Source organism: Rhinatrema bivittatum, chromosome 6 (assembly GCF_901001135.1).
Source record: "Rhinatrema bivittatum chromosome 6, aRhiBiv1.1, whole genome shotgun sequence".
NCBI classification, from domain to species: Eukaryota; Metazoa; Chordata; class Amphibia; order Gymnophiona; family Rhinatrematidae; genus Rhinatrema; species Rhinatrema bivittatum.
In genome coordinates this window covers 255,262,467-255,275,786 of record NC_042620.1, presented here as the reverse complement: position 1 = coordinate 255,275,786, position 13,320 = coordinate 255,262,467, and the positions used below count along the sequence as shown (strand labels likewise).

Sequence of the window (13,320 nt, the reverse complement as noted above, 5' to 3'; positions counted from 1 at the left end):
GGACAGACAAAAGCAGGCTAGCAGTCAGGAACACGTTGAGTCTGGGCTTGCAAGTAGGCAAGAGCCTAAGAAAGACCAAGTCCAAAGTAGTCAGCTGGAGGCAGGGTCAGGTTCAAGCTGGAGTCAGGGCAGGCGGCTGTAGACAAGGTCAGGTTCAAACAAGGGTCAAGCCAAAAAATCCGTCCAGAGCGTGGTCAGGAACAAACGAAAGTCAAAGCCAAGGAATCTCTCCAGAGCGTGGTCAGGAACAAACGAGGGTCAAAGCCAAGGAATTTATCCAACAGGTATTCAGGAATCAGGAAGCTGGAGCTGGAACGCAAGGAATGGAACAGGAACATGAAGACTGAAACTAGGTCGGGTACAGGAACAGGAACAGAAACAAGCAGCATCTAAGCACAAGACAGGAAGTGTGGAGACCTGTTGCCAAGGCAAAGACTGAATGGCAGAGCCTGCCTTAAATAGTAAGGCCTGGAGACATCATCATCCAGGGCCACGGGAAGGTTTTCCGCCGCAGCCCCTTTAAAGTCAGTGAAGGTGCGCACGCGCGTGCCTAAGGCAGATAGACTGGAACTAGGTGATGGTGGCGTCTCCCCTCGACGCATGTGGGGAGACCCGACTGGGACCGGAGGAGGCCACAGAGCTGCCGGAGGAGCCTGGGAGCGAGGCAGGAGTGCGAGTGCATAGGCAACTGCCTACCGCTGCCAAAGGGGAAGGGGCAGGTCTGGAACCCGGGTGTCGGGGGTGAGTAGAGCCGATCGCGGGCCTACCGCAGCCGGGAAACGCAACAACCACGTCTATGCCCTGCCCCTTTTTTAGGTTTTCTCACTTGTGTGCGTACCAGGAAATACACACGTACATGAGCGGCTTTTAAAATCCACTCAATGTGCACTGGTCGGATATACTTGCGTACCTCCTGGTTTTGGCGCACACCGTGCTTTTAAAATTCACCTATATGAGAGCAGGAACCCTCCAGAAAACTTCCTAGTGCCCGTGGCCAGGGTTACAGATGGACGATGAAATTTGTCAAAGTCTCTTGACAGCATGCAGGTTCTCAAATTCAGGATTTTATAAATGTGACCCTTCTTCTCTAGGGGCTCAATATTCAGTAAAATACTGAGCAGATAAGTTACCCAGCTACAGTTGGCTGGATAACGTGCCCTGGATATTCAGCGGGTTAAACGACCCGCTGAATATCCCTGATTAAAGTTACCCAGCCAACTGTAACTTTAAATCTAACGGGCCAGATTTTGAATATCACTGGTTAAGTGTAAAGTTATCTGGCTATAATTAGAATATATCTGGTTAAGTGGTGATATGAAGCTTAAAAAAACCCAAAGATTGTGGACCTAACAGGTCCCCCTCCTCCCTCCCACCAAAGATCCAAATTCTGAGCCGGCTGCCGCCCCCCCCCCCAAAAAACAAAAAACAAAAACCCTTCAAAGTGCTACGCTAGAAGCCTCTGCTTGCAGGATAGGTGCTTAGCAAAGCCAGAGGCATGGGGCCCAGGTCGCAGTAGGCCGCTACTGCGATCTGGGCTGAAGATTAAAGCCGATTCAGGTGCCAGGATGGTGGGAGGATAAGGGTTGGGGTAGGGGAAGATGGGGGTGCCTGGAACTTGCAAATCTCTTTTTTAATTTGATCCAACTTGGGAATGAAAGGGGAAGGGGCAGAGGGAGGGGAAGACCAGGACTGGCCCTTGGCATTTATATTTTTCACAATATTAGATGAAGGGGGTTGAGGTAGGCAGGCAGGCTCAGTGATTTGGGCCTCGGAAGGGGAGGGGGGAGGGAGGAGGGGAGGACCCATTAGGGCCTGCAATTTTTATCTTAAGCTTCACATTGACACTTAACCAGCTACCCGGTAAAGACTAAAGTTATCCAGGAACAAGATCAGTTTAGACCAAGTGTGCTGCATCACTCACGTTCTGTTACAGACAGCTTTCAGTCATCAACTGTTTAGGGTGCTGTATCACACACTGGCTGTGTTGTGCCATTGACATCCATTACAGGCAGAGGACACCACATCACTCATTGCTATAAGTAGAAAGCATTTCTCACTGTCTATGTGCTATAAGCAGAGTGCTATGCCACCAATGTTCCACTGTATATAGCATGCTGTATCACCAGCTATCCTCTGCTAACCTGTTCCCTTGCTCTCAGTCCCAGGTTCATAGTGTCGCTGTACAAGGTGCGCCTGGGTGCATACCAGCTCTCCTACTCCAACACCAATGAGACAGTTTCTGATGTGAAAAATGTTACAATCAACTTCAAGTATACCTGGGATTCGGAGTCCAGTGGAGACATTGCACTGGTGGAGCTCCAGATCCCTGTGACATTCACGGATTTTATCCTCCCCATCTGCCTGCCTGATTCCTCCATCCAGTTCCCCGCAGGTCTCTTCTGCTGGGTGACAGGCTGGGGAGATGTTAAGTCAGGAGGTAAGGAGGAACATAAATCACTGATTATTTTATTCTAGTGCATTTCTCATGGTGTCTGTTCTGCAGTAGTGGCTTAATCTATCATAGCATCAATCAACACTTTTTTAAATGTAATCTTTGTATTCAAAGTTTTGAATGTACAGTTCAGCAAGTCCAAATTAACAAACTCCTAGCCATAACAGCAACATGCAGTGCAGCTCTTCTCTAACCCTTCCATCCTTCTCTAACCCTTTCATCCCACTGTTGCATTGGAGGTGGACCCTTGGGCCGAGGCGGGGTTGACGCAACCCGTAGGTGAGGACCTACGGGTCCCCACTGTCGGGAGGTGGAGTGAGCTGAAGCTTCTCCTATACCAGCCTTCGTTCCCCGCGGGTTGAGTCTTTGGGTGCCGAGACTGGCAGGACTTAGGTGGGCCTCGAGGTAGATTAGTGAGAGAAGTTGGTTCAACCCAGAGACAGCAGTCGATAGATGGCATAGTCCTACCCTCGACTGGGTATGGTACTGGAACTTGGGCACCAATGGGATGGAGAGTAGCTGGAGGCACTCGAGCAAAGATAGGCCGGAGCCTGTTAAGTCCTCATCCAGGGAGTAGGCTGGGAGAGGCGTCAATGACAGGCTTGGATCAGGGCCAGTGGCTGTACATAATTTCTGTACTCAGGGCCAGGGCAACAAGAACACTTCGACTCAGCAAGAGGTTTAAAATTTAGTTTATTTGGCTTTTTAAAGAAGAGTCAAAGACAAGTGTTCCTGGGAGATGCTATATGCCCTCTATCTGTAATAACTAGCATCTCCATGAATATATGACATGCCCTGACTTATATAATCAAAATACAGCACTACCAAAGTTTCCAGAATCATGTAACTGCCTACAACCTCATTTACAAAAACACATGATGCTGTTGTCATGACAATCTATCATGTATAGAAAATGCTTGTGAGGACATCCTCCATTCATTTGTAAAAATCATACTCTCCACCTGTCTTCCCTGACACACCCTCCCACCATAAAAAGTTCCTTTATCAATCTGGCTTTGATGCACTTTGTTCCTCCTGGTATCCTGTTGTTCTTCTTTGTTGTGTAAACAGATAGCAAGTCTGTGGCTTGAATAGGAGATAGGCCTGAATTCCGTTTGTTGGCACCAGGATTTAATTAAAACTGTAACCTCAAAGGATCTTCTTTTCACCTGGTTTCTGTCCGTTAAGATATACATTTGTAAGACAAAAGCTTACATCCTGGTTTCATGCGAACCCAGCTTCATTGTATTATGAAGTAAATGTTGCCATTGAATATGTTGGTGCCAGTAGGTCTACCTCAGGGACATTCTGCAAGTCATGCTCAGAAAGGCACTCAGAGTTCATTCACCTCTGACAGGCCACAGTACAGCAGAGGCGTCTGGGTATTTTTCCTTCCTAATATTGTGTATCTGATCAATCATATTCTTCACGGCAAACGGAGGTCATGGCAGGCAATGTAGAATTCTGAACACGGAGAATTCTATAGCATAGTCAATCAAGGCGATGGTCTGAGCACGGAGAAGTCAGGCATAGCAGAGGTCTGGGTCTGGAGACAGGCAGAAGAGTAGTCAGGCGTAGCGGAGGTCCGAGTCTGGAGATAGGCTGAAGCGTAGTCAAACAAAGCAAAGTCGATATCCATAGAGTCAGTCCAACACATAGACAAGGCAGGAACGATGAAGACAGGAACTGGGAGCAACGAAAGTCAGGAACATGGAATAGAGAGGATTATCTATCAGCAACGAGTACAAGGAGTTTGAGGAGACCTGTTGCATAGGCAACACTATGGAGCGAGGCCTGAGCTTAAATACACTCGAGAGTCTGACGTCATCATCTGGGGCCACGGCCAAGTTCCCGCCACAGGCCCTTCAAAAGGATTAGCGATGCACGCGCGTCTAGAGAGGGGCACGGCACTGATGGCGGCGTCTCTCCACGGACAACGCAGAGAGGCCCGACGAGCACTAGTATCTTGACTGGCAACACTGGGGACCATGGCAGAGCCGGAGGCACCGAGGTCGGAGCCAGCGGCCCACCGCCGCTAGCTAAGAGAAACCAGGAGCTGGAGTTCGTGTAAGAAGTTGAGCGGGCCGTGCTGCGGGTCTGCTGCGGACGGCATGTGTAACACCCACCATCACAGTTAGCCTCAGATGTCACTATTTAACCATGAAAATTAAAAACAGAGTCCTCACTTTATTAATGTCATGTTTCTCTGCGTCATGTAAAAGAAGGTTCTTCCTATTTGGTACCTCTACCTCCAACATTTTTAAATCATCGGCATTCTGCCATCACTGTTGGAGGGGACAGGGCTGACCAATGGCGCCGGTAGCCCCTGTGACATAGTATGGGCAAAGGCTATCGGCGCCATTTTGATTCCTGGCATCCGACGGCACGAGTGCAGGAGATCGCTCCCGGACCCCGCTGGACCCCCAGGGACTTTTGGCCAGCTTGGGGGGGCCTCCTGACCCCCCCCCCCAAGGCTTGCCAATAATCCCTGGGGGTCCAGCGGGGGTCCGGGAGCGATTTCGTTGTCTGCTGCCAGGAATCAAAATGGCGCCGATAGCCTTTGCCCATACTATGTCACAGGGGCTACCGGCGCCATTGGTCAGCCCCTATCAAATGGTATGAGCACAAGATGGCGTCGATGGCCATGTGACAGGGGCTGACCAATGGCGCCGGTAGCCCCTGTGACATAGTAGTTCAGAGGCTATTCGGCACCATTTTGAGCACGGCTTGCAGTGGCACACCGGGCACGGAGGGACAAATGGAACCCGGGACCCCACTGGACCCCCAGGGATGTTAGTAAGTCTTGGGGAGGGATCGGGATGGTAGGGGGGGGGGGGGTTGTATGTAATGTTTTAAAATGAATTTAAATGCTTGGGGTGGGGTTTTTTTTTAGCTTCGTTTTCCCACTTCGTTTTTTGGGCCGGTTTCGGGTTTCCTTGTTTCGTTTTTCTAAAAAGCTAAATGAGAAAACCCGAATTTTACCACGAAGTATCCGAGTCAAAAAATGACAGGTAGAAAAAAACGAAGCACATCTCTAGTAGAATATGCTCGCTTCAGCAAGCGAGCCCGCTCAAGTGCTATACCATAAGATAAAATTGAGTTGGATCCTCATGAAGAGCAAGTCCCTGCCACAACAGATTCTTGTGCGCTGGAAACCAAAGGGGGGAGTCTACCAGGAGCCTTCACAGATCCACATACCATGGTCTCCTCGTCAATCTGGTGCCACCATCCCTCTGTGATTCATGACCCTCCTAATCATTCTGTCCAACATGGGCCACAGGGGAAAGGCATACAGTAAATTGTCCTCTGGCTGTTTCTGCATGAGAGCATCGATACCTAATGACTTCATATCTCTCCTGTGACTGAAGAATCAAGGAACCTTTGCATTGCGAAAAATCACCATTAAGTCTAGAAACAGAAGTTTCCAGTGATCCACTATTAGCTGAAACACCTCATCTGACAATACCCATACTCCTGGGTCTAGACTCTCTCTGCTGAGAAAATCTGCTCTTACATTTTTTTTTCCTGCAATATACATAGCTGAAATCTCCTTTCACCCATTCCATAAGTTAGTCTATTTCCTGCGACACTTGCTGGCTCTTGGTTTCTCCCTGCTGAATGATGTAAGCCACTCTCATTGCATTATCCAACTTTATCCAATCTGCTTGACCCTGCCATCTGTCACTGAACTATAAGCATGCCAACTGAACCACCTGGGCTTCCAGCCAATTGATGTTCCAGAGATACTCTTCTGCACTCCAGCGCCCTTGCGCTGTCAGTCCCTGACAGTGATCTCCCCAACTCTGGAGGCTCGCATCCGTGTTCAGTACTAACCAGTCCAGTGATTTTAGGGAAACTTCCTTTCTTACATGATCCCCTTGTAACTACCACTGTAGTTGAGTAGACCTCCATCGGCAGGTGGAGCTGAATCCAATAGTCCTGAGACTGTGGGTTCCAACAAGACAACAGGGAGCACTGAATAGGACACATATGCGTCCTCGCCCACGACACCACTTCCAGGGTCACCGCCATCAAACTGAGCACCTGTAGATAGGACCACACTGTCGGGCATATTGTGGTCATCAACAGGCGCACTTGCGCCATCAACTTCTGAGTACGATCTTCTGGCAGGAAAACCCTGCCCTGCTTCATGACGAAATGAACAACAAGATACTCTAGCAACTACGATGGCTGAAGACTGCTCTTGGACAGGTTCACCACCCAACCAAATTCCTGCAACAGGCATATCACCTTGCAGGTCACCAGGTGACTTTCCTCCAGAGACTTGGCCCTAATCAGCCAGTCTTCGATGTATGGGTGCACCAGGATTCCATCCTTTCTCAACTCTGCCGTCACCACCACTATAACCTTGGAAAAAGTTCTGGGTGCAGTGGCCAGATCAAAAGGCAGCACTCGAAACTGATAGTGATGTCCCAAAACCGCAAATCGCAGAAAATGTTGGTGCTCTAGTCAAATGGGAATATGCAGGTAAGCCTCAGACAGATCCAAGGAAGTCAGAAATTCCCCTGACTGAATGGCCATTATCACTGAGCACAATGTATCCATGCGAAATTGAGTCACCCGCAAATGATGGTTGACCCCTTTGAGATCCAGGATGGGACAATGAAATAAATGGAATATCAACCCGTATTTTCTTGAGACATGGGCACTAGAACCACAGTCCTCAGACTGATGTGCCTTAACAATGTACATACTACTGCCTGCTTCTTCTGCGGGGAGTGGCAGGGAGACACCATGAACACATCCCAAGGAATATTGCAAAACTCCAGCACATACCTCTCTCATATCACCTCCAGGACCCACTGGTCTGATGTGATTTTGAACCACCTCTGATAAAAGAGAGAGACCCAGAGGTGGGTCATCAAACCTTCATTGGGAGGCTCCGGAGGTTCCGCTCCAAAGTCTGCAACCTGTCTGAGCTATCTGGGCTGAAAGACTGAGACTTACTGAAAGGGCAAGTCCTCTGAAAGGCCACCTCTCTGTAGGGTCAAAAACACTTGGATCCCCTAGCATGACCTCTCATGCCAAAGGAGCACAGCATCTGCTTCTTATCCTACGGCATCTGAGGAACCAGGGACTCGCCTCACTTATTGGCCTGTTTCTCCAACTCGTTCCCAAACAAGAGCAAGCCTTTAATGGGCGGTTTTGTAAAGTTAGCCTTGGAGGTAACATCAGCTGACCAATTTCTCAGCCTTAACTGATGCTTGGCCACTATTACCAAAGCCACCCCTCTGGCTGAGGTGCAGACTAAATCGCAGCCCATATCTGCCAAAAAGACAGTATTGGCTCCATAACTGCCCTAGAATTCACTCCAGATTCATCGACCACCTGGGAGAGAAGTAACAGGAGAGAACCAACAGAGAACAACAAGGAGCTATCTGTAAGGTCATTGCCACTGCTTCAAATGCTTGCTTAAGGATGGCCTCAATCCTTCTATCGTGCACATCCTTCATGGCCGCTCCTCCATCCATGGGGATAGTCGTCTGCTTGGAAATGGTGCAGGCAAGCGTGTACACATTTGGAAAACACAAACGTTCTCTTGCCACTGGATCCAGGGGGTACAGACCTTCCAAAACTCGCCCTCTTTGAAATTAGCCTCTGGGGCGCCCCACTCAAGATCAATCAATTCTTGAATGGCCTCCATCACAGGGAAAAACAAGGGGCTTTACACAAAGAAACCGAAATGGTATTTTTGTTTGGTTCAGACATGGAATCAACCCCAGATATTCCCAGCATCTTTAATATCTGGGAAATCAGAGCCGGAAACTCATCTCTATGAGAGAACTGAAACATAGTCCTGGAGGAATTTCCCCATCCTCCAGCGAGTAAGGATTGGCCTCATCATCCGTGCCATCCCGATCCCTATCAGGAAGTCCTGCTTCCAATCTAGGTGTACTTCAGCGCTTAATAGTAGCACCGGACAAGAGAAAGATCACCATCTGTGACTCTGACCTGGCAAGATTGGTCAGGGCTGAGGACTGCGCCTGAAGAAAGGATTGCAATGCTTGAAAAAATTCTACCCAAAAAAAAGGCAGAAGGATCCATGCCAAACCAGAAGGCACCTGTGCTGTGCCCACTGAGCTACCTTCCCCCGCTGACGAACCAGTTAAGGGAGTTCCAAGGCCCCTCCTGACATTTCTTTACCCAGGCCCTCAGCAGGCTGGGAAGAACCAGGCTTAGTAAATTCAGAGGAAGATAATTCTCCCTGAGCCTCTAAGCAGCGCTGGCAAAATTTAGAGGGCACGCCAGGCTAAGATGCTCAAATACGAAGGGCAGCACAGAGCGAAAGGCACTTAGGTTTCTTAGCTATAGGCGCCATCAGTCTGTCAGTATGCTTAACAGGTGACTGAAAGGTGCACGTCCAGCTGAACTCGTGTTGTAAAATATATGCATCCAAAATTTTGGCATCCAAAATCTAGGCATCCCAGCACAGGCATCCAAAACTTAAGCACACAAACAATGCAGCCTAAATTGTGCATACACGTAAGCATGCGCATAACAACACAACCACATGAATGGTCCAAGTAAGCATCCAAAAACTGGGCGCACAACCTGGACGCACAGCCAGATGCAATTGCACGACCCAATGGTTCTGAAGAGGGTAGCCTAATGCACGGGAAAGAGCATGGGAAAACACCTCTGAACCTACCATGCAGCACACAGAGAAAAGCCTAAGAGCGGGGTCTAGACTAAAAAGGGCTGCTCAATCCACCAGGTTTCCCATGTCCCTTATCCTCCCTCAGGGCCAGGAACGAATGACGGAACGGTGCACCAAACACGGAGACCAGAGGAAGGAGGAAGCCCTACAAAAAAAACCCTTACTGTGTCTCTGTCTTTTTTTTTTTTTTTAAGCTTTACCTGAGCTTAGCCCATCCCGGCTGATTACAGAGTTGGTCTCTGGCTGCAAGGGGGGGGGGAGAGGGCATAGAATGTTCTCTCCGCACTCAGCTTCCTGCACCTGCTGCTTTTCAGCTGTTTCAACAGCTAAGTCCAAGCCAACTGAAAAACCAGTTACCGGACCAAGGCACTCATCTGAGAGACCAAGGAAATCCCCTCAGGAATTCCCAACTGGGAGAGGGACCATTTGGTATCACCGCAGGAGAGCGGGGCAAATTAAATTTCCTTCTTTCTCCTTCTAAAACTTGAAGCAATCCCCAGTAGGGAGATGCACATCCACCACCTGCTGGAGATGGAGAATACTGGCAGCTGATGTCACTGCAGGGGTATATATACCGTGATGTCAGCTTTGCTCTGTCTCCATCTGCTGGTAGAGGTGCATAACCCACTGGTTCTGAATTCATCTGTCTGGGAGCTAAGAAATAATATTTACTGGCTTAGTGGCAAGCTGAGGTTATTCCTTGTTTTTTATACATTCTTCTCACTCAGCTCATTAGTCTCTGGCTTTGAATCACTCTGGGGATAATTCCCAACTTGCTCACAGCCCCTCTGGGCAGTTCCTTGGACAGCCCTCCCCTGCCTTAGCATTGCAGTAGAGTCTGAATGTCTGTGAGCCCAGGCACAGCTAGTGGGGTTCTTTTCCTCGCTCCCAGAGCTGTCCCTCTACTCGAGCAGGCAGAGAAAGGCACAAAACTACCCTGTAGTATGTATACCCCTCTATTGACTCTCTGATCACTTAGCAGTTGTTTTCACACTTGGCAGGGTAACGCATTCATATACTCTTATCAGTCCAAACATGTGGGTAGGTGCAAACACTCTCCTTGGTCTCTGGATTTGTTTGGGACAGCTGATGAGCGACTCCTGCAGCTCCTAATGGCCAGAAAAACTGACTCACCTGGTCCTTCACATCAAAATTCATTCTCTCTCTCTCTCTCTGCACTTAGCTGCCCGAGGCATTCAAACTGCAAAATGTGCTCTTTTCTTGTCATTTCTCATTGGTGCTGAAAATCTGCAGCTCCCAAGGATTTCTGGGGGGGTCAGCTGACTCCTTGTTTCTCCATGCAGCTTCCCTCTTCCCTTCTAGCTAGTTTCTTTTGCCTGTTCTCCTTGTAGGCATGGGTTTGTTAGACAGCAGCTCAAAGATATAAAAGCAACTGTTTTAATTCCAGGGTTTTTTTTTTCTCAGCTAGGACAAGTTTCAGACTGAATGCTAGGGCAATTATTTATTCATTTAAAAGGTATTTATATCCCGCAGCCTTCACAGGTACAGGGTGGGGTACAATTTCACATGCACAATAGTTAAAAACACACCATGACAGGCAAATATAAACTTGAACCCCAGGTTAAGTAAAACAAGTCTGAAGCACCACTCTTAAGAGGCTTCCTGTCCCGGTTCCTTGTCCTGGTACAATATCACCTCGGGGGCAGCAGAAGCACCTTTTGGGAACTGGGTCCCAAGGCTGTTTCTGTATCTTTCTGCCACTTTTTCTTGGTCTCTAATTGCATTTTTTTGATACTTGTGGATCTCAGTGTTGGGGAATTCTAAGCATTGCAACTAGTGGTTCTTAAAGATTTAAGCCCTGGCTGGGTGACACATTTTATTATCTCATGAGGGGTATTACCAGCCTCTTTGGGCTCTTCATGACAGACGTGTTGGCTGGTCCCCTATAGTATTGATTGCAAACTCTGAAGGTATTCTGAGAATGAACAAAGGAAGGGGCACTGCTAATAACCTTGGGCTCTTGGCTCAGAGAATGTTTTCAGGAGCCCCTCCAGGACTATTAAGTTACTGAGCCGTGCCAGGACCACAAAGGCCAGTTATGGGAAGTGGGTTATACATAGCAAGGTAGGTCCCAAAACCAGCTGGGATGTTGACAGACAGGGGGCCTGGCACAGTGAGGCAGCTGTGAAGATCAACCAGGCCAGTTAGCAGCAGGTCCAGAGCTGGGACCAGGCTGAGGGCCAGGCCCGTCTAATGTGGACTGTCATATAGAAAATTAGTAGGGCTGTGACAAATGATTTGCTGATAACAAAACAATTTATTCTGGAGATAATAAAACTCCAGATGAAGCTAGGGAGACCCAGGTTTTTGGCATACTGTGAAATTCATGTTTTGTACATAAATGTTAGAAAACTGCTCCTTTCCAAATATTCTTCTAAGTATGTCTGGTGCACGAGAAGGAAGGGGGAAAAGGAGGAATATGAGGGTACTGAGTTAGAGTACCCAAGGGCCAGAGGAGGGTCCGGGTGCCTGTGTTAAAAGCAGCAGAATATTCTATTATAGCACCAATCAATGCATCTCCCGCAGCATCAGCACTGTAAAATAAAACAGTAGATTATTTTGTCATAGCATTAATCATCACATTTCACGTGGTAATGCTGGTGTAGTGTAGAATATTCTAGCACAGCACCGAGGAGCATTTTTCTCACAGTATCCATGCTGTAGAATAGAATTGTGGACTATTTTAACACAAAACCAATCAGTACATTTCCCACAGTGTCTGTACACTCAGATCCCACCATTATATCATGGTATGGTAACTCATTTTGCCTCATTTTTTATATTTTGTTTTTTCCTTTCCTAGAGAATCTCATGTTCCCTAGGACTCTCCAGGAGGTGATGATCCCCCTAATTGACACCATAACTTGTGATAAGCTCTACCACATTACCTCAAGTGTAGACCCCAGTACAAGGATAATCAAAGATGACATGATATGTGCAGGTTATAAACAAGGAGAAAAGGATTCTTGCCAGGTGAGCTCCTCCCAGGGAGAACCACTTACATTGGAGTAATTCTGCTATTAATAAGAGGGATTCTCTGACATCTCAGACAGAAATGTGACTTTTACATTTCAGAAATAAAACAGAGTGATTCTGTTATTAAGAAGGGAGTGTATTTATGGAGATAAAAGGGTGACTGAGTTTTCTTTTTGTATTTTAGGGTGACTCTGGGGGTCCCCTTGTCTGCCAGCAGGATGGAGTTTGGCTCTTGGCCGGCATTGTCAGTTTTGGAGAAGGTTGTGCCTGGGTGAACCGCCCTGGTGTCTACACAGAGGTCACCGCCTATACAGACTGGATCAAGCAGGTTGTGCCGGACGCAGCGGACAATGTGATGAAGGTGAAAATCACAACTGCAGTGAACAGCCAGGCTTACCTGCACCTTACAAACGACTCCAGCAGCACCAAGTCCAACCTCCTCTTTCTCCTCCTCCTTCTTCTCATTGTGGGATGGGTGTTAAAACCACCCGCAGCCTAGGGGGTATATATTGCTTTGACACCGGGCTCCTGAGAGACCATCTAACACATCCAAGATGGCTTTGGAATTCCTGGGGGCCTCCAGCAGAGTCTTGAGGGCACAGACAGATTCAGAACAGCACCTGCAAGTGTGCTTAGTCCTGACCTCTGAACAGAGGGAAGAGGATCAATGACTGAATCCATCAAACTTATTTATCACATTGAGAATTTGCATGTGAACTGTCATTTCATGGCAAGGATCCTCCTTTAAAAAATTCCAGTAATGAAAGAACCTCGTCAGCTCCAGCCTTTTGAAATATCATTGCAATCGCAACAAGTCTTTGATTTTGTGGGGTCCATGTAGTTTTCTCATGTAATTCCAAGTAGGTAACATGAAATAAAAGAAAGTGCTGAAGGGTTCCAATCCTGGCCTGATCAGTGGTAGTGCATATGGTATAAAAGACCTGGCCCAGAGGTATTTCTTTGCTGGACATGGAAATTTCACCCCTCTGAGGATGACCAGACAACCCCCCAGGTAATTGGCTATTCCTGACTAGTTGTAGTTTATTGACAACCTCTAACTCGGGTGAACCCAAACCCTGGAAAAATACTCCATACTTTAGATTGGTGGTTCCAATATCGCCACATTTATTCAGCACGAAAATAGGATGTGTTCAGTGAGTTCAAATGTTTCTACAGGTTTCCACAATAAAAG

The 13,320-nt window shown here is 47.9% G+C and overlaps 1 protein-coding gene across 1 annotated transcript in view; it reads left to right on the top strand.

The window, feature by feature from the left end:
* Positions 1–13,320, top strand: part of LOC115094690 (transmembrane protease serine 9-like) — a 58,177-nt gene that overhangs the window by 11,677 nt on the left and 33,180 nt on the right. Inside the window, exons 3-5 of the mRNA XM_029607941.1 lie at positions 2,160–2,437; positions 11,956–12,125; positions 12,313–12,621. Coding sequence (XP_029463801.1) covers positions 2,160–2,437; positions 11,956–12,125; positions 12,313–12,621 — 757 coding nt within the window. The remainder of the gene's footprint in view (positions 1–2,159; positions 2,438–11,955; positions 12,126–12,312; positions 12,622–13,320) is intronic.